Raw genomic sequence first — 22,533 nt, 5'->3', positions numbered from 1 at the left:
CTGCCTACCTGGGATGTCCTTGAACTGCTTCACACACTTGTGCATGGTCTTAAAGGACTCGATGACATTCTTTTCCAGCTGCTCAGCATCAATGGCTGACAGGGGGTCATTCATCCAGCTCTCAGACCAACGAAGCCAGTCAGAAGCAGTGGTCCAGAGGTCCAGATAGGGCTGGAACTCCTTCACCATCCTGGAGAGATTGTCATACTGCACAGAAGAGCCAGAGCTGTGTTGGGGTGCGCCCCAGTCTCTCTCCAGAGCTGTGTTGGGGTGTGCCCCAGTCTCTCTCCACTGCTCCTTATTGGGCTCCCTCCCTGCTTCTGAATGCTCTCCCAGATCCTGTCCCCATGGACTCAGGCCTGGCCTCCCTTCTTCCTTCCCCCAGTGGGCTCTGGGCTCTGAGTGGCTGAGCAAGGCCTGCACTGAGCCTCCTTCCTGAGGGCCAGGGGTGGGTCAGCTCCTCTCTGCAGCCTGCTCAGACCTGCCATCCAAATGCCAGGGTCCTGCTACCTGGCCGCTGGCTTCAGATGTGGCTGCAAATGCCAGAGGCTCCCCCTTGAGCCCTTCTCAGGGCTGGGGGTGGGGAGCGGGGCAGCATGCCAGGGAGAGGCCTACATTGGTAATGGGCAAGCCAAAGATGCGCTCGCGGTTGTTGTAGAGCATCGCCAGCTGCTGGCAGTCCTTCAGCTGCTTCTTGACCCGCCGCACCTCATTGGCAATCTCGTGTGCACGTGCAATCTCCACATGGACAGAGAAGCCAGCTACCACCAGCTGTGGGCCAAAAAGCAAGGGGTCAGAAGTCTCTGTGGCCCCACCCATGCCCACACATCCCCACACAAAATATCTCCCAAGATCCACAGGAGGTATCAACATCTTCCAGTTCAGAGAGGACTTTCTTCTTCCACAATGAGTGGTTCCTGTCACAGGCAGCTGACCACCCCATTAACACAGCAAGGTCAGAGGGAGACCCAGTGCCGTGAACGCTGTGCCCATTACCCACTGGAGCACGAGGACATAACAGAAGAGTTGAGTCTCTTTGCTGCTCCTATTTTTTCCTGGAACTTGCTGCCCAAGCACCTCTCTGGCCTTTCAGTTCGTTATTTAGTCACTTGTTCATTTGTCAAACAACTAAACATTGACACAGAACCTCCTGACTGCAAAGGGTCTGGCCTGGCCCTGGAGGGGTAGAGGGGTGGGGGTGGGGGCTGGGTATAAAGCTGGTCCCAGCAGAACCCTCAGCTCAGCCCTACCTGCAGCCCTTCCAGCTTCTCCTGGAAGTTGTTCTGGTCCATGATCTGGATTTTGCGGAATTTCTCCTCATCTTCGATGTGTTGCTGCCGCACTATCTCAATCTGCCCAAGGATCTTAGCGGGCCAGTTGCTGGCAGCCCATCTGGATGGGGAAGGGGTGGGGAAGGGGGAAGGTCACACTGAAATCACAGGGTGGGCAGGCCACAGTGAAGAGGAGAGTAAGGGACCTGGGCAGCAGCTGCAGTAGCTGGGACTGCATAACTGGGAAGCAGAGGTGAGTCGGAAGGCAGCCGCTGCCACTGCCACAGTGTGGGGCTGCCGGGCAGGAGAAGCAGTCCCCACCCTGAGATTGTGGGCAGCATCTAGGGAGATGCACACCCAATGTGCCCAGTGCAGTGACAGGACAGGGAAGGAATGGTGCCCAAAACAAGAGAAACAATCCTGAGTTCCCCGGGTCTGGAGGGGCCTCATCTCAGATGAGGCAAAGTGACAGCTTCTAGCATGCATTTCCTTGGTGCCCTGCCAGGGCCACCAGATGAACTCCCTTTGCCTGGCTGACAGGGGGTCCTGTGGGTTTCAGGGATTCTGCCTACAGCTGGCTTAGGGCTACAGATCCTGGGGGCCACCAACCTGAACACCAGGATGTCCCATTAAGGCAGGTACCTTGGGACTCCTGGGCAGGGCTCCCAGAGGACAGTGCCCATCACTCAGCCCCAGTGACCCCCAGTCTTTTAAGACAGGCTGGGAAGGGCATCTCTTAGGCAGTCCCAACCTAAGGCTGTTTCCCATGAGGCTCTTGAGCTGGGTGGGGATAAGTAACCCCCCTCCCCTGTCACAGACCACCCACCAGGCTGAGTGTTGCCTTCTCTCCATGCTCCCAAGGACCCCCAAAGGCCCCAACCACAAACAAGGGGATCCTAGGCCCAGTGAACATGTGCATGTCACGCCGATGATGGGACAGAGAACGGAGATAGCGTAGGGGGCAGCAGGGTCCCTAGACCAAGAGGCCCAAATGATTTCCTTCTGCCCAATGCCCACCTGGCCTGTGTGGAGTTGAGGCCTCGGACATCTTGGCAGGACATTTCTGCTGTGGCCGCAGAGCCTGCAGCCACATTGGCTCAATACCTACCCCCACCCCCACCTCTTGCTATCCACCCCACTCACTTGTCATTGAAGTCATCTGTGCTGAGGTTGTAAAAGAATTCGTCCATGACTTGGTAGTCATCCATGACCTTCACAATCCGCTCCTGCATGTATAAGCAGTGAGGAGAACTATGTGTGCCTGGGGCATGGGAGGATAACTAGGACCAGGCTCCCCAAAGGGGTAGGGTGCTAGGAAGAGGCTGCTCTCTTCCAGAGAGGGGAGGCCTGGGCAAGCAGAGGAGGTATCGGGTATAAAGTCAGCATTGGGCTCAGAGCTCCAAAGGCCATGGCCAACACACCCCTAACCTCCAGCCCCTCCACCCTCTTGACCTCCCAGACAGCATAGCTCTGAATCCCCCTCATGCACTCGGCCTTATAATCCTGCAAGCCCACCGGTCTTCTGTGTGTCTACCTTACTCCTAGCCTCTAGGACCCTGCCTGTCCCCAGACCCCCAGCCCCCATGTGCCTGCCTCACCTCCAGCCCCACCAGCTTCTCCGGGATGCCCTTCATCCACTCACGAAGCTCCGCCAGCTCTTCAATGCTGTTGGGCTTCTCGTAGATCTTGCGACTGATGCTGCGGAACTCTTCACAGATCTGGCAGGAGGGAGAGGGTGCTGGGGAGTCTGTAAGCCCCTCTCTTGCCTTCCCTAGGGCCTGCTCATCAACCTCGGTCCAAGTGTCCTCCCACTTGGGGGGGACTGTCCCCACTCCACTACACCCTGCAGTGCATTCCAAGAAGGGATGCTGTCAGCCAACTCACTGGGGAGCTGAGGGTCACCCAGTGCATTTCCACTTCCCCAGCCTCCTGCACCTGTACACCATCAGCTCTGCAAAATGATACATCTCAAGGTGACCTTCGTGAGAGCTTCCCAGGTCTTTACAAGTCCAGGGAAAAAGATAGCAGCCCCCACCTCCTGGGACCTCCCATAAGACTCCTGGCAGGGCTGAGGCAGGGTGACTTCCAGACCCTTCCATGGGCCTGACAGTCTGCAGACACCCCTGAGCCTTGCTTGTGGGAGCTCACTGTGTGTGCACTGGTGTGAGTTGGTGCAGTCACTGGGGCCAAGCAGGTGGGCACTTACATCATCCACCTCCTTGTGCAGGTTCTTGGCCAGGATGTCCAGCATGGATGTGGCCAGGGCCTTGCGCTTCTTGGACAGGCTCTGCTTGACATTGTCGACGTTGATGTAGAAGGGTCCGATGATGATGCTGCTGGGCAGTGAGCTGTCCAGGATCTCTTTCTCCTGCAGGTGGGTGAGCACCACCCCCCGCACCTCCTCAGCTGATGGGCACTGTGTCTGGAAGGCCCTGTAGACAGCAGGTATCCACGAGAAGCAGGAGATGGTAAGAGGGTGGGTGGAGGTCACAGAGACACATGGACATGCTCAAACACATACGTACTTGAGGAAGGTGGCAACGTCACTGTTGTTCAGCTCCAGGTACCTTCTGTACTCCTTGGCGTAGGCCTGGAGTGGGATCATGGCCTTGCGCAGAGCATTGGCAATGACGGCCCGCAGCTCCTCCACCAGCGGCTCATGAAGCCCCACTGACTCCAGCAGGGGGTCGCCACTGATGAAGATATCCTCCATCACCAGCTGCAGGGCAAAGAGAGAGGGGTGCAGAACTGGATGAGCCACAGGGCAAAAAGACAGAGGGGCTAGAGTGTGATCCAAAGAATGAGTGAGCAGCAGTGTGGCCAAGCACACAGAGAGCGTGGTGGGGCCAGGGGGAGAGGGTCTGCTGCCATGTCTCTTAGATGGGATGGTAGAGTAATACAAGCAGGAAATCCCCTGAGGCCACCCCAAAGCAGCATCTTCCTCCGCCTTGCCTGGCTCAGCCCCCGTGCCAATGGGGCAGCCAGGTCATGACGACTCTGACTGATCAGCAAGGGAGACAGAGGTCACTGGGGTTCCAGAGGGTCTTGGGCCTGGGGTGGTGAGCCATGCTGTGGTGATGATTGAGAGCTATTGAGAAAGGGTCCTGGGAGAGGAGGCTGGTCTATGTCTACATCTTGAGCAGAAGAGAGAGGTCAGGGGCTAGCATCAAGTTAGCAGACCTGGCTGTGGCAGGGGAGGGTGAGCAAGCCTAGTTGAAACCATAGGTGTGATCCTTAGCAGCTATGTGACCTTGGGCTAAACTTTTCTAAGCCTCATCTACAAAACGGGGGTGTTAATGGCTCCCAGTTCAGTTTATGGTGAAGATTAAATGAGCTGTTCAGGAATGAGAGAGCTGAGCACACTGCCGGGCTGGTGGGAGGCCTGTGATAAAGTTGAACTGCTGTGTCACCGAGGCAGCACCTGGCACAAGTGCCCAGCCCTCAAAGTGCCGCTGTACCTTTTCCAACTGGGGCACTGCATGGGTGGCCAGGATGCCCTTGTCAAAGAGGTTGAGCAGAGAAGTCTCGAACTGCTCCAGCGGCGTACTGTAGTGCACCCCTGAGCTGTCCAGCACCAGGTCCACGATGAACAGGGGGTTCTTGCGGGGCCTGTGGGGGCAGTGGCCGGGCGGACAGTGGGCAAGGGCCTGAAGAGGCCTGCATACAGGAGGCCCAGCCCCTGCCCTGGTGGCCAGCAGGATGGCTCTCAAGCTTCTCCACACATGAAACTTGCCTCTGCTCCCCTCCCAGAAAACTCCAAGTTACCAGAGAGGAAGACCCAGACCAGCCAAACAGGCTTCTCCATTCCTGCCACTTGCCCATAGGCCCATGGGCACCAGGGAGAAGGAGAACCTCTGCATGGTCCTGAGGTCATCAGGTAGGTTGCCCAGACCCTGGGCACTTGTGGTGCCCACACTCTCCCTGGAAGCCCACCATCCTTGGCTCCATGCAATGACCTCCAAACCTGGGTCCCAGCCAAGCGTCCCCAAACCACACTCTGGATTGCCAATCACCCACCACCCTGACCTCGAATGGGCATCTCAGACGCTCCATGTCCCCTGACTCCCACCAGCCACCCACCCACCAGGGCTTGGTCAACTCCAGGAGTCAGCCATGTCTCCTCTCCTGCCCTCCTCCTGCTAGATGTCCTCCTGCAGCCAAACCCAAATCCTGCCCCAAATCTGCCCCATCCAGACCCTGTCACCTCTTGTCTCAACAATGACAAGAGTCTTAAGTCTGACTTCTCTTCTGCCTCACTCGCCCCCACAAATCCAGAGCAGAGTTTTGAACTGTAATTCAGATGGTTTCTCCCTGCTGATGACTGAGGACGACCCTTAAAATAAACCCAGGCCCCAACCAAGACCCCAAGAAGCTCTGCACAATCTGGCCTGGTCCCTGCAACCCTCTTCCATGTCGTCCTGATCAGCCCTCCCTGCCCTCCTAACTCCAGCTGCAGCTGCCAGCCTTTATTTCCTTGACGGCCCCAAGTCCTATCTCCCTTCTGTGTCATGCATTGGTCCCTCCACCTGGTACCTCTGCCCCAGCAACTCCTCATGGCTACTTTCCTCTTGGGCTCAGTTCTTGGCTCAGATGCCACATTCTCCCTGACCCCCTGGCAAGGCACCCCACCCCCGTCTGTCACAGCCCTTGGCAAGATCAGCAACGATTGTGTCTATTTATTTGCTTGCTGTCTGTGCCCATATGACAGCAAGGGCTGTGCCCCTCTTGTTCCCCTAGAACCCTGCTTGGTTTATGGCAAGTGCTCAAAAAACATTTCTCAACTGAGGAGCTCAGTGGCTGACTGAGATATGGAGGTCACCACAAGACTTGACAGTCAGAGCTAGTGGAATATTCCCCAGCAAATGGGGCAGGAGCCAGGCTCCCCCTGGCATCCAGGACCCCACAGTGCTGGGCCCCCAACTCTGGCTGCCCTGGTCCGCCCACCCTGCACTGCCCTAGCCACCGGCACCTGGCAAGGAACAGTTCTGGTGCCTTCTGCCTAGCTGGGCCCCACCTGTAGGGGCTATTTATGAAGTCCTCGCCCCAGACCATGTCATTGGTACAATCGAGCACGCTGCAGCAGGTATCACTGATGAACTGGGAGAAGTTGGTGAGCGAGTCCTGAACCAGGAAGCGCAGCGTGTCCTGCAGTATGTACTTGAGCAGCTCCATCAGCTTGCGCAGCTTCGACATGAGGTACACCTCCCAGTTGGTCTCGTAGAGGTTGTACCAGCCCTTGCTCATGTCACGCAGGCTGCTGCGCATGGCCACCTTGAGTGTGCTGATCCAGGTGTCCTTGAGGAACATCTGCACCTGCAGAGGCCACAGGTGGTCACCCGGGGGTCCCACTGGCCTCAGCCTCCTCACTCAAGGACTCTCTAGACTCAGATGACCATGGAGGGATCTCCTCTGACCCCAGCTTACTGCCAAGTCCTGCCAACAAATGCCCCCTGTGACCTCCTGCAGACCAGGGCTGCTCAGAGGAGGTAGGGACAGAGGGGCTGCCAAAACAGGGCTTTCCTCCAGCCAAGGGAGAGACACAGAGGCACAGAGACAGAGGCAGAAAGAGAGACCAAGGCCCAGAGTGGAGCAGAGAGGAGGAGCTTTCCTCCTAGGCTGGCTGGCGCCTGTCTTCCAAGACCAGGAGTCTGCTTCAGAGGCCACCAGTGTTGGGAGAGAAAATGACTTCAAGATGAACCATCCCTCTTGGCTCCTGCCACAGCCTCCCACAAGGTCTAAAAAGAGGCAAGACCTGGTTTTAAGGAAAGGAGGGGCTCACTAGCAGCTGAGCCACCCCAGGCTTCCTGAGGCTGCTGGCTGTAGAGCTGGGCTCCGAGGCCATGACTGGCTGCTGCCCCCCGTGCCCTAGATGCCCACACACCTGGGAGAAGGTCTGTGACTGGATCTGCTCAAATTCTTCCAGACGGCTGTACTTGGAGAGGCTTGAGTGAAAGAGGGACATGGCAGTCACCTTGTTGCACTCAGCCCGCACCTTGCTGAGGGCTGTGATGACCTCCGACCGCGTAAGCAGGGACACAAAGGTGAAGTCCGCCTTCTGTTCCCGGAAGGGGTATTTGGGGACACTCACCAGCCCTGTGGGGGTTGGGGCCGAGGACCAAGGTCAGGTCGGCCTTGGATGTACCAGGGGTCATCGGGATGGATCTACAGGGGGTTGATGGAGGGAACAACTCCTGCCTCTTCCCTAGAAGAGATGCCCATGTCCCCGGAACCCCTCCTCCCCAACGGCCTACCTGGGGACCCCATGGCCCTGCAGTGAGGTGCCCACTCTCGGGTAGATAAACAAATTCCCCCCAGGTTCCTCTGGGTCACAGCGCCCTTTGAGGCGGGTAAGAACCATGGGCATACAACCCTGCACACAACCCTGGGGCCCATGTGGGACCTGCCCTGGAGCACCAAGAAAGGAAGGCACAGGCCCCAGGGCCCTGGAAATGCCCATGGCCTCACCTCACCCCACCCCAGCTTCCTGGGCAACTCACACACATGGAAGCTGGGGCAGGGTTCAGGGAGCTTAAAATATAGAGCTCTGAGACTCAAGTCTTCCACATGTCAAATGGGGCTGCAGGAATGGCAACTTGCTCTTGCTACTGGAAGAAGAGAGGACTCCATGTCCCTAGGCCAGAGAATCAGAGCTCTTTCATCTACTTCTGGACAAATGCCTTCCTTGCCCACACTTCCCCCTGCTGCTTCCACACCACTCACAATACTTTTTTTTTTTTTTTTGGCTGCACCTGAGACATATAGAAGTTCCCAGGCTGGGATCAAATCTTGGACCTATGCCACAGTTGCTGTAACACCATGTTTTTAACCCACTGTGCCACAATGGCAACTCCGAGACTACTATTTTTAAAAGAGCCTTAAAAAGAAAAACAAACAAAAAAAAAACAGGAATTCCTGTCGTGGCTCAGTGGTTAACGAATCCGACGAGGAACCATGAGGTTGTTGGTTCGATCCCTGGCCTTGCTCAGTGGGTTAAGGATCCGGTTTTGCCATGAGCTGTGATGTAGGTCTCAGATGCAGCTGGGATCCCGCATTGCTGAGACTATGGTGTAGGCCGGCAGCTACGGCTCTGATTGGACCCCTATCCCAGGAACCTCCATATGCCATGACTGCGGCCCTAGAAAATATTAAAAAAAAAAAAAAAAGAGCCTTCTTCCACCCCAGCCCATCCACACACCCCACCCCTCCACCCCCGCTCTCCAGGCAGGTGGGAAAGGGGGATGAATGCTGGAGACAGGGGAGGTGAATGTTGGTTTATGGTCCCAGAGGGAGAGGCCATGGGCCCACATTTGTCCAGCCACCATCACCTTGTGTGGGCACCTTCTCCTCCTCCTTCTTAGGCAGGGTCACGTAGGAGAATGTCTCAGGCTTGGAGGAGACAATTTTGTCAAAGTTGATCTTGTTCATACTGCGCTCATAGTCCAGGTTCACTTCTCTGCAGAGGTTGCTGAGGTGTTCCAGAACCCTGTCCATGGTGACAGGAGAGGGTGGAGTCAGGGGGCTCCATGAACCCTGCCACCGCCACACTGCAGGCTGGCCGGGTCCCAGGCTCTACTCTGCAGACTTGAGGACATGAGTTTGGGGCATCCACTCTGCATTCATGTGCACACCTCCTCCTGGGCCCCAGGCCCTATCGTGCCTGTCTCATGCTACCCACTACCCACATCACATCAGTCCCTGAATCTGCCCATTTTGCTTCTCACTTCTCTTTGTCAGGCTCTTAACACAGCCTAGAAATCCATCTCATCCCTCAAACCTGGAAAAGGATGTTTCTCACCTTCTGTGTAAACCCACGACACGGCTTCCACTCCAGAGGGATTACTAACTGCCTCATATCTCACCCTGAAGTCAGAAGCCATCAGACAGGAACCTCATCGCTCACCCTCAGATCCACAGGCCCATTTTCCAGATGCTCCTTTCCCCACAGTAGAAGGTACACCCATCAGAGCCTCCCTTGGAGTTGAGCTCCACCCACTCTGCCTCTTTTCAGCCACCTCCGTCCTCCATCCTTCCTGCCAGGTCCGTCCCAGTGGCCCACACACAGGCCAGTGTCTTCCACCATTAGAAACGGTACCCCGGCTGCACGTCCTCCTATGAATTTTCCATCCCTTCTTGTCCCTTTATGGCAAAGCAGGTGCTCTCCTCCCCCTCACTTCTTCTCTCCTCCCCCACCTCCAAGGCACATCATCCAATCCAGTGGTGGCCATCCTCATCTCACTGGACACCCAGAGATTTGACTTGATGGCTCTCATCTCTCCCTGCAGCTATCTTCACAGAACTCCTAGGACACCTTCTGCGGGTTCTTCCTTGCCTCCCTGACTTCTACATGTTGGCCTGTCCCAGGACTCAGCCCTGAAGTCCTTCCTCTGCTCTAGCCCTTCCCCTTCTCCTCAGGCAGCCCACCTGGTCCTTCGATTCCCTGAGAACCAGCAAGTCTCCCCTGGCGTAGCTACTGCCCACTCAGCATCACCCCTGGGGTGGGGGTGGGGTCTCACCACATGCAAGGCCCAGCCTCTCTCTCTGCCCCTGCCTAGTCCCAGCCTCTGTCATCACACTCAGCAGCATAAGGCACCCAAGCCAAACCGGGTGAGCCCTGTTGCCTCCTCCTCTGCTGCTTATGCATTTGGCACATTTGACCACAAGCAGATCTCACTGGCTCCATCTCCAAAGAAACTCCAAATGTATCTACTTCTTCCCTACTCCTCAGCCACTGCCCTGGCCCCAGCCACTACCATCATCTCCAGCCTGGATGATACCGTTAGTCTCCTCACTGACCACGGTGCCCTCCCCTCTTGCCCCCTTACAACCCATTCTCCACGTGACAGGAACACAGAAGATATTTTAAACATGTAGGGGAGTTCCCTGGTGCACTACTGGTTAGGATTTGGTGTTCTCACTGCTGTGGTCAAATTCAATCCCTGGTCTAGGAAATGATATCCCACACCAAGCCACTGCACACCAAGGCCAAAATTAATTAAACACCTAAATGGCTTAGGCCTGTCCTCTGCTCAAAGCCCTCCACAGGGCGTGCTCTTTGTCACCACCTGCATAATGATGCCCAGCCCCCTTCTGCAACATCTCCCAGGCTACTTTGCCCTCTCTGCTCCATTCCAGCCACACTGACCCATAATGCTCCTCATGACCCGCAAATGTGTCCCCACCTCCCAGATTCAGCACTGTTTTCTCCTCAACCAGAATCCTCTTTTCCCCTTACATCATTTGCCTCAACTCAAAGTTTCACCCTGGTGAGGCCTCCTCTCACCACCTGATATAAGCAGCTTCTCTGAGATATCTCCGCTTCCTTCCCTCCCTCTGCTGTCACAGTACTCATCAGAATCCCAGTCACCCAGATTTTTCACTGCCTGTCTTCCTGGCTGGCCTGAGAGCCAGGAGGGGGCCCTTTGTTGGGGGTGCTCACCGCTGTGCCCCAGTCCTGGTACAAGATGTGTACCTGCCACACAAATGGCTGGCAGCCTGTTGGATGTCCACTGCCTCCTAATTGCACCTCACTTTTTGTTGTAGAATTTGTTCCTTTCTCGCTGGACTCAGGAGAAGATGAAGCATCCCCAGCTGCAGGGGTACACCATCTCAACTAGTCTATGCTGATCCCGGAGGGGTTTGTCCCAACAGTATTTATTTAGGAGTGATGACATCCAGTTATGACTGACTGATGACTGATGCAGAGCTAAAGAATCACGCCACTTGTCCTGTCTCCCTCAGGACAAACTCTGTGGTGTCACTCATGCTCCAGAGTTCCCCATGGGGTCGCAGAGGCTAGACTTCTCCTGAAATTCCAACTCTGCCTGGCCACCTCCTCCATCATATCCTGCCCGCTTCACTCCCTTATAGACCCTCCTGGGAGGACCTCATCCAAAAACCACACATACACAAACCTCCCCAAAAGGCTCTGCTTCTAAGGACTCCAATCCACACAGAACTTGATGGACTGTGGGCCATGCACCTCTGCAAGTGCTGCTGCCATCCTCCCTGAAGGCAAAGCCAGCACACACCAGAGACAGAGCGAGCCCTGAAGTCCAAGCTGGGACGTCCTGCACTGGATTTCTTCTTATAGGTAAAGTAGCGAATTTCCCTGTTTTTTAAACCAATCTAAGCCCAGGATCTTTGTAACTTATAGCCAAAGAGATACGAACTGATATAAAACTTAAGCGATAGAATTCTAGTCAACCAAGATAATGGAGGCTATATCAGTCCACCCTCCCAGTACATTCTTAAAAGGGAAGGAAAAGAAAGAAAATCAAGAACAAAGAACATTACTCACATTCATACCTTTAGCATAACTAGAATAAAGAAAATGCCCTGGAGTCCCTGTTGTGGCACAGTGGTTAACAAATCCGACTAGGAACCATGAGGTTGCGAGTTCAATCCCTGCCCTTTCTCAGTGGGTTAAGGATCCGGCGTTGCTGTGAGCTGTGGTGTAGGTTGCAGATGCCGTGAGCTGTGGTGTAGGCTCGGATCCGGAGTTGCTGTGGCTCTGGCATAGGCCGGCAGCTATAGCTCCGATTAGACCCCTAGCCTGGGAACCTCCATATGCCGCAGGAGCTGCCCAAGAAATGGCAAAAAGACAACAAAAGAAAAAGAAAAAGAAAGAAAATGCCCAAGGTTACACTATCTTTAACTAGAAAAATAAACATCAACTCCCAGTACACTCTCTCTCCCACTACAGCTCTAAGACTTCATGGAGAACAAGGGCAGTCTGAGAAAAACTGTGCAGAAGAGGGGATTATGGTAGACCCAAGGTTGCTCTAAAATCTTTTCAGAAAGAGAAGGTCTCTCCTAACAGTAAAAATACTGAACGACGGTCCTGGTAAATGAGAGCACGTGCTACAGGCAAGGGACTTAGCAGCATGCATTCAAGGTAGCACTCTCTGAAAGGCATGACTTATGTGGGAGAAGTAAAAGGGAATGAGTCCTCTGGAGATTGGAGGGTGAGGGAGAAAGAAGCAAAAATGAAAATTAGAGTCCTGCGAGATAAGAGGACACACAACTAGTCCCCCCAAAGCGCGTGCGCGCACACGCACACGCACACACACACACAGCCATTTATTTTTTTAAAAAAATAAATGAGTTCACTGCACTAACAGAAGAGGGCACCCTGGAACTAGAAAAGTAGACTACATTTATATAAAGCTACTATAAGAAAAACAATTGATGAAAATTCTTACCTACCCTTAAAAAAAAAGACAAAGCAGAATAAAACTAACACAATACTTAAAACTGAACTAAATCTCTTCAAGATTTTTGGGCATATGAAAAAAAAAGAGAAATAAGCAAATAACAGGAAGAAAAGAAAATACTGAATTGGATTCAGGGAGAAAAAAAATGGAAATATCTCATGAAGGAAAGCTGAACTGCAAAGTATCCAAGGAAGAATCAATTCAAATTTAAAAAGCTAATAAAATACATTGAAAAAAGTTAAGAATATAAGCAAGAGAATGAAAATGAGAAAAAGAAGAAACAGAAAAGGATCAGAAAGTAGGTGAACTGGAAATAGGCAAAATGGGGGTTCTTTGGTAGCTCAGAAGGTTTAGGATCCAATGTTGTAACTGCAGTGGCTTGGGTCACTGCTGTGGCATGGGTCCAGTCCCTGTTCCCAGGTCTCCTGCATGCTGCAGGCTGGCCAAATTAAGAGAAAAAAAAAATAGGCTAAGAAGAAGCAACATGTTAAGATAAATAGATAGATAGATAGGGACATACAAATAGATACAATGTAATCTCTGATGAAGAGAAACAAAACAATAGATACTTAAAACTACAATTCAAGAATATATTTCAGAAATAAAAGAATATCTGAATCTACATATCTAAAAGGGCCACTGTGGGAGTACCCATGATGGCTCAGCAGTATAGAACCTGATTAGTATCCATGAGGAAATCGTTTGAGCCCAACCTCACTCAATGGTTTAAGGGATCCAGCATTGCTATGGCTGTGGTGTAGGCCAGCAGCTGTAGCTCAGATTCAACCCCTAGCCTGGAAACTTCATATGCCAGTGGGTGCGGCCCTAAAAAGCAAAAAAAAAAAAATCAAAAAACTTACAAAGGGAAGGAGATTTAGACTGACATCAGATGTCTCCAAAGCAACATAAAAAACTAGGCAACAAGAGAATAGCTTTAAAATAAAAAATAGGAGTTCCTGTCATGGCTCAGTGGTTAACAAATCTAACTAGGAACCATGAGGTTGCCGGTTTAGTCCCTGACCTCATTCAGTGGGTTAAGGATCCGGCGTTGCCCTGAGCTGTGGTGTAGGTCACAGATGTGGCTCGGATCTGGCGTTGCTGTGGCTGTGGTGAAGGCCAGCAGCTGCAGCTCCGATTCGACCCCTAGCCCGGGAACCTCCATATGCCATGAGTACAGCCCTAAAAAGACAAAAATAAATAAATAAATACATAAGTAAATAAATAATAAAAAACCCTCAAGAAATAAAAGTATAAACTGAGATTCTTATATCCAGTCATGTTGTACTTCAAGTTTTAAACATGCAAGAAATCTAGGAACATTATATCCTTAAGTCCTTTATGAGGAATCTACTAGAAGAGGAGCTCCAACCAATCAAGAGATTGATGGGGTTCAGGATACAATACCCAAATATGGTACTTTGGCAGAGAATGTTCTAAGCTGAAAGAATCAGAAAAAGGTCAGGTGCAGGAAGGATCTGGCCTTCCACTGAAGCAGGTCATTAGACTGTGTGAGCAAAGGGACAGCCATAGCTCCTAGATGGAGTGAGGCCAAGAGAAACCAGAATGAACAGGCCTTGCTCAGGTTCCCCCAGGTTACTCACTTAGGTCATATCCTTTTCTCCTATCACATTTCCCATTCTTTCCATTCTTCATCAAACCTAGCCTAAAATGCTTAGACCTCTTTGGGTCTTCATTTTCTTATGAATGCTCCCATGTCACATGAAACTTATATTAAATACATTTGTATGTTTTTCTCTTGTTTATCTGTCTTTTGTCACAGAGCCCCAGCCAAGAACCTAGGATAAAAGGAAAAAGATTTCTGCCCTCTCCTACAAGATGAGAGAGGAGACTTCAGGAAAAAGGCTCACACATGTAATATTGTAGATTTAATATTAACAATAAGATAGAGAAGAATATTATGTTAAAATATTAAGTAGATGAGTTCCCTGGTGGCTCAGCAGGTTAAGGATCTGGCTCTGTCACTGCTGTGGCTTGAGTCACTACTGTGGCCCAGGTTCATTCCCTGGCCCCAGAACTTACACATGCCACAGACATGACAAAAAAAAAAAAAAACAAACAAAAAAACTGAGTAGAAAGAGGTAAATAAAAATGGGAGGAAAAAGAATGAGGAATATAAAACAAGATCAAGTACTTTTGCATAGGAAATAGGAAGAGGTTAGAGGACATATAAAAACGGACAAAGTAGATAGACAAAGGTTAAATAAGGAAGCAGGGGATTAAGAGCACTACAAAAAAAAAAAAAGGCACAAAATATACGACTGAAATAAAGATACTGGGAGTTTCCATTGTGGCTTAGCCGGTTACAAACCCAACTATTATCTGTAAGGATGCAGCTTTGATCCCTGGCCTCACTCAGTGGGTTAAGGATCCAGCATTGCTGTGAGCTGTGGTGTAGGTCACAGATGTGGCTTGGATCTCATGTTGCTGTGGCTATGGCATAGGACAGAGGCTGCAGCTCTGATTCAACTCCTAGCCTGGGAATTTCCATATACTGCAGGGTGGGTTGTGGGATGGAAATCCTGTGAAATTGGATTGTGATAACCATTATACAACTACAGATGTGATAAAATAAATAAATAAATAAATGTCACACATCAAAAATAAATAAATAAATAAATAAAGGAAAATAAAGATACAGATTGTCCTAAATGCTGTCAATGAAAAAAAATATTGCCTGCCATATCAGTAAACAAAGGATGTTCCAAACATCAAGCCATCACCTCACAGTGGTAAGGCCCTGAAGGAACTCAGGATGGGAACAGGATGCTTGCCATCTAGTGGTCAGCTGCTGCAACCAACCCCAGACGGTGCACACAGAAGAGACCCAAGATGAGAAAGCCAAGGATACTGGCCTCAGACAGCTGAGGTGCTTATCAAAGGAAGGATTTCAGTGAGCCCAGACTCCTGCAACTTCCCATTCATAGATAAGTGCTAAATTCCTTAACTTGATATGTCTGGTTTTCTTTAATTAACAGTAATTTTTTGACATTCTGACTACCTAGTCCTTGTTGCAAAAACTAACATATATCCTGGCTCCTCACTTACCTCTTTGGAAAAGTCCCTTAGATCTAGCTGAGAAGCTGTGTCCCAGGTTTAAGTCCTCAGTTTTGCCCACCAAGTAAAACATAACTCTCAACTTTTAAGTTATGCATTTTTTGCAGTCAACAATACCAAAAGAAATTTAAAAAGTAAAAGAAAAAAGAAAACACATTTTATAGAAGAACACAGAATTGTATTGTAATACTCATAATACTATTAATATGAAATAATATGACAGTACTGAGATCAAACATCAGTCATGTCAATAAAAATAAATGAGATTAACACACTTCTTGAAGGAAAAAGATTTTTTTTCTTCTTTGATACCCATACCCAAGACATGTGGAAGTTCCTGGGCCAGGGATAAAACCCATGCCACAGCAGTGACCTGAGCCGCTGCAGTAGCAATGCCGGATCCCTAACACACTGAGCCACAAGGGAACGCCAAGAAAAACATTTTAAATTTGACTCACAAAGTAAAACTGCTGATAACAAGAGACCTATCTAAAACAAACTACTTTAGTATGACTGGGTCACTTTTTTCTATAGCAGAATTCATCACAGCCTTGTTAAATTAATTGTACTTCAATAAACCTTTTTTTAAAATAAATCAATAAAACAAAGTACTTTAGAAGGGCTAAAAAAAAGATAGATGGGTAAAGATATATCAGGAAAATGAAAACAACAAAAAAGCCAGGTTACGATTCTGATAGCAAACAAAGTAAAATTCAGATCAAAAAAGAATTAGGAAGATGGCGGAGGAGTAAGACATGGAGCTCACCTTCTCCCACAAACGCGTCAAAAAAAAAAACATCCAGGAGTTCCCGTCGTGGCACAGTGGTTAACGAATCCGACTAGGAACCATGAGGTTGCGGGTTCGGTCCCTGCCCTTGCTCAGTGGGTTAACGATCCGGCGTTGCCGTGAGCTGTGGTGTAGGTTGCAGACACGGCTCAGATCCCGCGTTGCTGTGGCTCTGGCGTAGGCTGGTGGCTACAGCTCCGATTCGACCCCTAGCCTGGGAACCTCCATATGCCGCGGGAGCGGCCCAAGAAATAGCAAAAAGACAAAAAAAGAAAAAAAGAAAAAAAAAATCCACATGTAGAATGATTCACACAGAACATCTACTGAATGCTGGCAGAAGACCTTAAACATCCAAAAAAGGCAAGAAACACTCCACATAACTGGGCAGAACAAAAGGGGGGAAAAAAGAGAGAGAGAAGAGAAAAAAGGAATCAGGATAGGACCAACACTCCTGAGAGGAGCTGTGAAAGAGCTCACCCACACCCTGGGAAGCCACCTACCTGATGGGGAGATGAGCCAAGAAGGAGGGACCTCAAACCCTCAGAAAAAAGCGCAGCTGCTGGACTGAGGAAGGCAAAGCAGAGAGAGAGCTGCACAGACCATCAGTATCACAGCCCCCGGACACCACAGCCTGAGACGCTGGGGGAGGAACTGAGTGCCCCAGGTCAGTTCTAGGGAAAGTACTAGGATTGTCTGAGAGGACTAGGGTTGGCTGTGTGGAGAGAGCCTGAGGGGCTAGGGAGCGGTGTGCCACGGGCTGGGAATCAGAGGGCCTCAGCCAAGGGAACCCCGGAGGAGGCCTGGGCCTGCAGAAACAAGGCGCCGTTGTTGAGGAGGGCAAGAAGAGGAAGGGCCCATCGCCTTGGGAATATCTTTCTCTGCGCATGCGTGGGCTGGGAATTTCCACTGTTGGTGGGAATGTAAATTGGTACAACCACTATGGAAAACCAGGATGGAAGTACCTCAGAAAACTAAATATAGAACTATCATATGATCCAGCAATCCCATTCCTGGGCATATATCCAAACAAAACTTTCATTCAAAAAGATACATGCTTGCCTATGTACATTGCAGTGCTTGTCACAATACCAAGACATGGAAAAAACTTAAATGTCTATTGACAGATGAATGGATTAAGATGTGGTACACAATGGAGTACTACTCAGCCATAAAAAAGAACAAAATAATGCCATTTGCAGCAACATGGATGGAACTAGAGATTCTCATACTATGTGAAATTAGTTAGAGCAAGACAAATACCACATATCACTTATGTGGAATCTAATATATGGCACAAATCAACCTATCTGCAGAAAAGAAACAAGCTGATGGACATGGAGAACAGACTTGTGGTTGCCAAGGTATGGGGTATCAGTGGGATGGACTGGGAGTTTAGGGGTTAGGAGATGCAAACTATTTTATTTGGTGTGGATAAGCAATGGGGTCCTGCTGTATAGCACAGGGAACTACATCCACTTATGATGGAACAGGGTGGAGGATAATGTGAGAAAAAGAATATATATATACATATATATATATATATATATAAATAACTGGGTCACTTTACTGTATAGCAGAAATTGACAGAACATTGTAAATCAAGTATAATTTTTTTAAAAAAGCATTAAACCTGGAGTTCCCTTGTGGCACAGCAGGTTAAGGATCTGGCATTGTCACTGCAGCAGCTCTGGACACTGCTATGACGCGGGTTTGATCCTTGGCCTGGGAACTTCCACGTGTTGCAGGTGCAGCCAAAAACAAAAAAAAATTACACCTGATCAAGGATGCTTTTTAATGCTAAAAGCCACAATTCATTATGATCATATTAGACACTACTCTCAGTGGACAAGAATAAGTAGAGAGATACAAGTTGCAAAGAACATAATCAATAACTATGGAATACATGTCTATGTAAAACTTTTGCACCTTAATAATAGGAATATACTTCTTCTCAAGTGCAAATGGAACATTCACAAACATGTGATTATATACTGTCACAAAGAAAACATCAGCAAGTACTATATAGTAGAAATATTATAAATAACACTCTCTGATTCTGATCGCAATACAACAAAACTAGAGGAGTTCCCGTCGTGGCGCAGTGGTTAACGAATCCAACTAGGAACCATGAGGTTGTGGGTTCGATCCCTGCCCTTGCTCAGTGGGTTGACGATCCGGCGTCGCCATGAGCTGTGGTGTAGGTTGCATACGCGGCTCGGATCCCACGTTTCTGTGGCTCTGGTGTAGGCCAGCGGCTATAGCTCCGATTTAACCCCTAGCCTGGGAACCTCCATATGCTGCGGGAGTGGCCCAAGAAATAGCAAAAAGACAAAAAAAAAAAAAAAAAAAAAAAAAAAGTAGATAAAGTTATAGAAAAACCAAAAAACATTCCGTGTTCAAATGGTTTTACAAGAGAATGATCTGATAGCCTTAATGCAACATAAATTGTTGCAGAGTATTGAATATGATGGAAAATGTCAAAATTCTCTATATGAAGCAAGTATAACTTTGCTTAAAACCTGTTAAAGACAGTACCCAAAAAAATACAGACCAGCATCACACATCAATGTCAAAGTCCTAAATAGCATTTAACTGACAGAATTTAATACCACATTAAAAGATGATGTGCCCATGGACAAGAGGGATTTATTAAAGTATTGCAAGATTGTTTCAATATTAGGAAATTGATTAATATAATTCAGCATGATAAAAGATGTGAGGAGACAAAAATATGATTATCTCCACTGGTAAAAAGCTGTGACCAAAAAATTTAAGAACATAGCTATCATAGAGTTCCCATCGTGGCTCAGTGGTTAAAGAACCCAACTAGCATCTATGAGGATGTGGGTTCGATCCCTGGCCTTGCTCAGTGGGTTAAGGATCTGGTGTTGCTGTAAGCTGTGATGCTGTGGTGTAGGTGGCAGATGTACACAAGGCTCGGATCCTGAGTTGCTGTGGCTGTGGTGCAGGCCAGCAGCTACAGTTCTGATTCGATCCCTAGACTGGGAACCTCCATATGCTGAGGGTGCAGCCCTTAAAAAAAAGAAAAAGAAAAGAAAATAGATATCAATGGATACATTCTTAAATAAAGCTAGCATTTTCTTAAGGGGAGAACACTAGAGGTATTTCCACTAATATTAAGAACACAGTAAGGATGGTTACCATCTCCACTGCTAGTCAATATTGTACTGTAAGTATTAGAAAATGCAATTAGATAAGAGAAGTAATTGGAGGAATAAGAGTAGGAAAATAATACGTAAAACTACCTCTATTTACAGGTAGTGTGCACTTAGCTCTAGAGAATCAACAATAAACTCAAACATTAATTTTAATAAGGTAACAGCATATAAATTAGCTTAAAGAAATCAAGAGACATTATAGTGAAGAAAGCCTATTTATAATAGCAACAAAGAAAATAAAATACTTAATGAGGAGCATGTGAAATCTATATGAAAAAAGGTTTAAAGAACTTCTGAAAGACACACAAATAGATTTAAACAAGTGAATGACCATCCCTTGTCCTTGGATAGAAAAATTCAGGATCCTAAAAGATGTCAGCTATACCCAAGGTAATTTAAAAATGTAATGCAATCCTAGTAAAAATACCAAGCATTTTTTAAAAATACTAAAGCTCACATAGGGAAATAAGTAGGAAAAATCTCTGCCAAAATCCCAACTTTTGGAGTTCCCATCACAGCTCATCGGTAACAAATCTGACTAGTATCCATGAGGATGTGGGTTCAATCCCTAGCCTCACTCAGTGGGTTAAGGATCTGACATTGCCATAAGCTGTGGCATAGTTCGCAGACATGGCTCAGATCCTATGTTGCTGTGGCTGTGGCGTAGGCTGACAGCTATAGCTCCAATTTGACCCCTAGCCTGGGGACTTCCCAAATGCTGCCCTAAAAAAAAAAAAAAAAAAGTAAAGAAAAAATCCCAACTTTGTTTTTGGGGTTTTTTTGGCAGGAATAGAAAAATCCATCTCAAATTTCATATGGACTCTCAAGGGACCCCAATAGCCAAAACACTCAAAAAAGAACAAAGTGGGAAGACACACAACACAAATTCAAAACTTACTACAAAGCTACAGTAGTAAAAACAGTATGATACTGGCATAAAGAAACACTGGCAGACCAGTGGAAAAGAAAAGAGAACCCAGAAATAAACCCTTGTACACATATAGTCAAATGATTTTCAACAAGGAGCCAAACCACTCAATGGGGAAAATACACCTTTTCATCATATTGTACTAGGAAAACTGGATATTCACTTGCAAAAGAATGAAGTTGGATTCTTACCTAAGACTATATACAAAAGTTAACTCAAAATGGATCCAAGATCTGAACATAAGAGCTAAAACTGTAAGATTCTTTTTTTTTTTTTGCCATTTCTTGGGCCGCTCCCGTGGCATATGAAGGTTCCCAGGCTAGAGGTCCAATCAGAGCTGTAGTCACCAGCCTACGCCAGAGCCACAGCAACTGGGGATCCAAGCCGCATCTGCAACCTACACCACAGCTCACAGCAACGCCAGATCGTCAACCCACTGAGCAAGGGCAGGGATCGAACCCTCAACCTCATGGTTCCTAGTCGGATTTGTTAACCACTGTGCCACGACGGGAACTCCGAAAACTGTAAAATTCTTAAAAGAACACCTGGGGGAAAGCTTCATGACATTGGATTTGGTGGTTATTTCTTATACAAGACTCCAAAGGCATAGGCAATAAAAAAAAGTAGAGGAGCTCCTGTCGTGGCTCAGCAGAAAAGAATCTGACAAGAATCCATGAGGATGAAGGTTCACTCCCTGGCCTAACTCAGTGGGTTAAGGATCTGGCATTGCTATGAACTGTGGTGTAGCTCACAGATGTGGCTTGAATCCCACACTGATGTGGTGTAGGCCAGCGGCTGCAGCTCTGATACGACCCCTAGCCTTAGAACCTCCATATACTGCAGGTACAACCCTAAAGAGACCAAAAAGGAATTCCCGTTATGGCTCCAGCGGTTAATGAACCCGAATAGCATCCATGAGGACATGGGTTCATCCCTGGCTTCCCTCAGTGGGTTAAGGATCCCACATTGCCGTGAGCTGTGGTGTAGGTCACAGAGGCGGCTCAGATCCCAAATTGCTGTAGCTCTGGCATAGACTGGCTGCTACAGCTCTGATTGGATCCCTAGCCTGGAAACTCCATATGCCGTGGGTATGGAACTAAAGAGACAAAAAAAAAAAAAAAAGGAAAGAAGAGAAAAAACAGACAAATTGGACTTTACCAAAATGAAAAACTCTGTGCCTAGTCACAATATCAACAGAATAAAAAGGCAACCCATGGAATGGGAGAAATATCTACAAATCATATATCTCATGAGGGATTAATATCCAGAATATACAAAGACTCCTAAAATTCAACAAGAAAAAACAAACAACTGGATTCAAATATAGGCAAAGAATTTGATTAAACACTACTCCAAAGAAGAACACACAAATAGCCAATAAGCACATAAAAAATGCTCAACATTACTAATCATTTGGAAAATGCAAATAAAAATCATGATGAGATACCAATTCACATCACTAGGATGGCTATTATAAAGAAAAGAACTTAGAAAATAACAAGTGTCAGTGAGGATATGGGGAAATTTGAACGCTTGTGCCTTGCTTGTGGGAATATAAAATGGTGTGGCTGCTATGGAAAACAGGATGGTGTTTTCCAAAAAAATTAAAAATAGGGCTTTTTTGGAGCTCCCTCGGTGGTCATCTACAAGGAGAAATTTGATAATAAGCATCATCCTGAAGCATCTGGGTCCTAGCATCTTGTACATCACAAATTCGGGACCCACACAAACAGTTCCCAGTTTTTCATCTACACTACCAAGACCAAGTGGTTGGGTGGCAAGCACCTGGTTTTTGGCAAGGTAAAAGAGGGCATGAATAGTGGGCAAACCATGGAGTGCCTTGGGTCCAGGAATAGCAAGACCAGAAGAAGCTCACCATTGCTGACTGCGGATAACTAATCAATTGGACTAGTATTTTAAGCACTACACCACTTCTTCTTCTATCTGCTCATAATAACCTATAACCTTTGTGCTCTCACTTCAGTTTTTGGGGGCTCCATGCTTTTCTTATCCCCCTCCAAGTCTAGGGGGATTACAAAGTTTATCATTATGAAATAAAAAGTAAACAAAAAATACAATT

General features: G+C 48.3%; 1 protein-coding gene across 1 annotated transcript in view; it reads right to left on the bottom strand.

The window, feature by feature from the left end:
* DNAH1 (dynein axonemal heavy chain 1) overlaps positions 1 to 22,533 on the bottom strand; it is a 90,100-nt gene that overhangs the window by 42,761 nt on the left and 24,806 nt on the right. Inside the window, exons 9-19 of the mRNA XM_021068887.2 lie at positions 8,597 to 8,754; positions 7,153 to 7,364; positions 6,286 to 6,584; positions 4,730 to 4,880; positions 3,797 to 3,990; positions 3,478 to 3,703; positions 2,870 to 2,989; positions 2,415 to 2,497; positions 1,251 to 1,392; positions 616 to 771; positions 9 to 207 (exon numbers count right to left, since the gene is read on the bottom strand). Coding sequence (XP_020924546.2) covers positions 9 to 207; positions 616 to 771; positions 1,251 to 1,392; positions 2,415 to 2,497; positions 2,870 to 2,989; positions 3,478 to 3,703; positions 3,797 to 3,990; positions 4,730 to 4,880; positions 6,286 to 6,584; positions 7,153 to 7,364; positions 8,597 to 8,754 — 1,940 coding nt within the window. The remainder of the gene's footprint in view (positions 1 to 8; positions 208 to 615; positions 772 to 1,250; positions 1,393 to 2,414; positions 2,498 to 2,869; positions 2,990 to 3,477; positions 3,704 to 3,796; positions 3,991 to 4,729; positions 4,881 to 6,285; positions 6,585 to 7,152; positions 7,365 to 8,596; positions 8,755 to 22,533) is intronic.

This window comes from Sus scrofa, chromosome 13 (genome assembly GCF_054392235.1).
Source record: "Sus scrofa isolate SSC_HxYL_T2T_F1_AM1 chromosome 13, Sscrofa_HxYL_maternal_Yorkshire_Landrace_v2.0, whole genome shotgun sequence".
Taxonomy (NCBI): domain Eukaryota; kingdom Metazoa; phylum Chordata; class Mammalia; order Artiodactyla; family Suidae; genus Sus; species Sus scrofa.
This window is presented reverse-complemented; position numbering and strand designations above follow the sequence as displayed.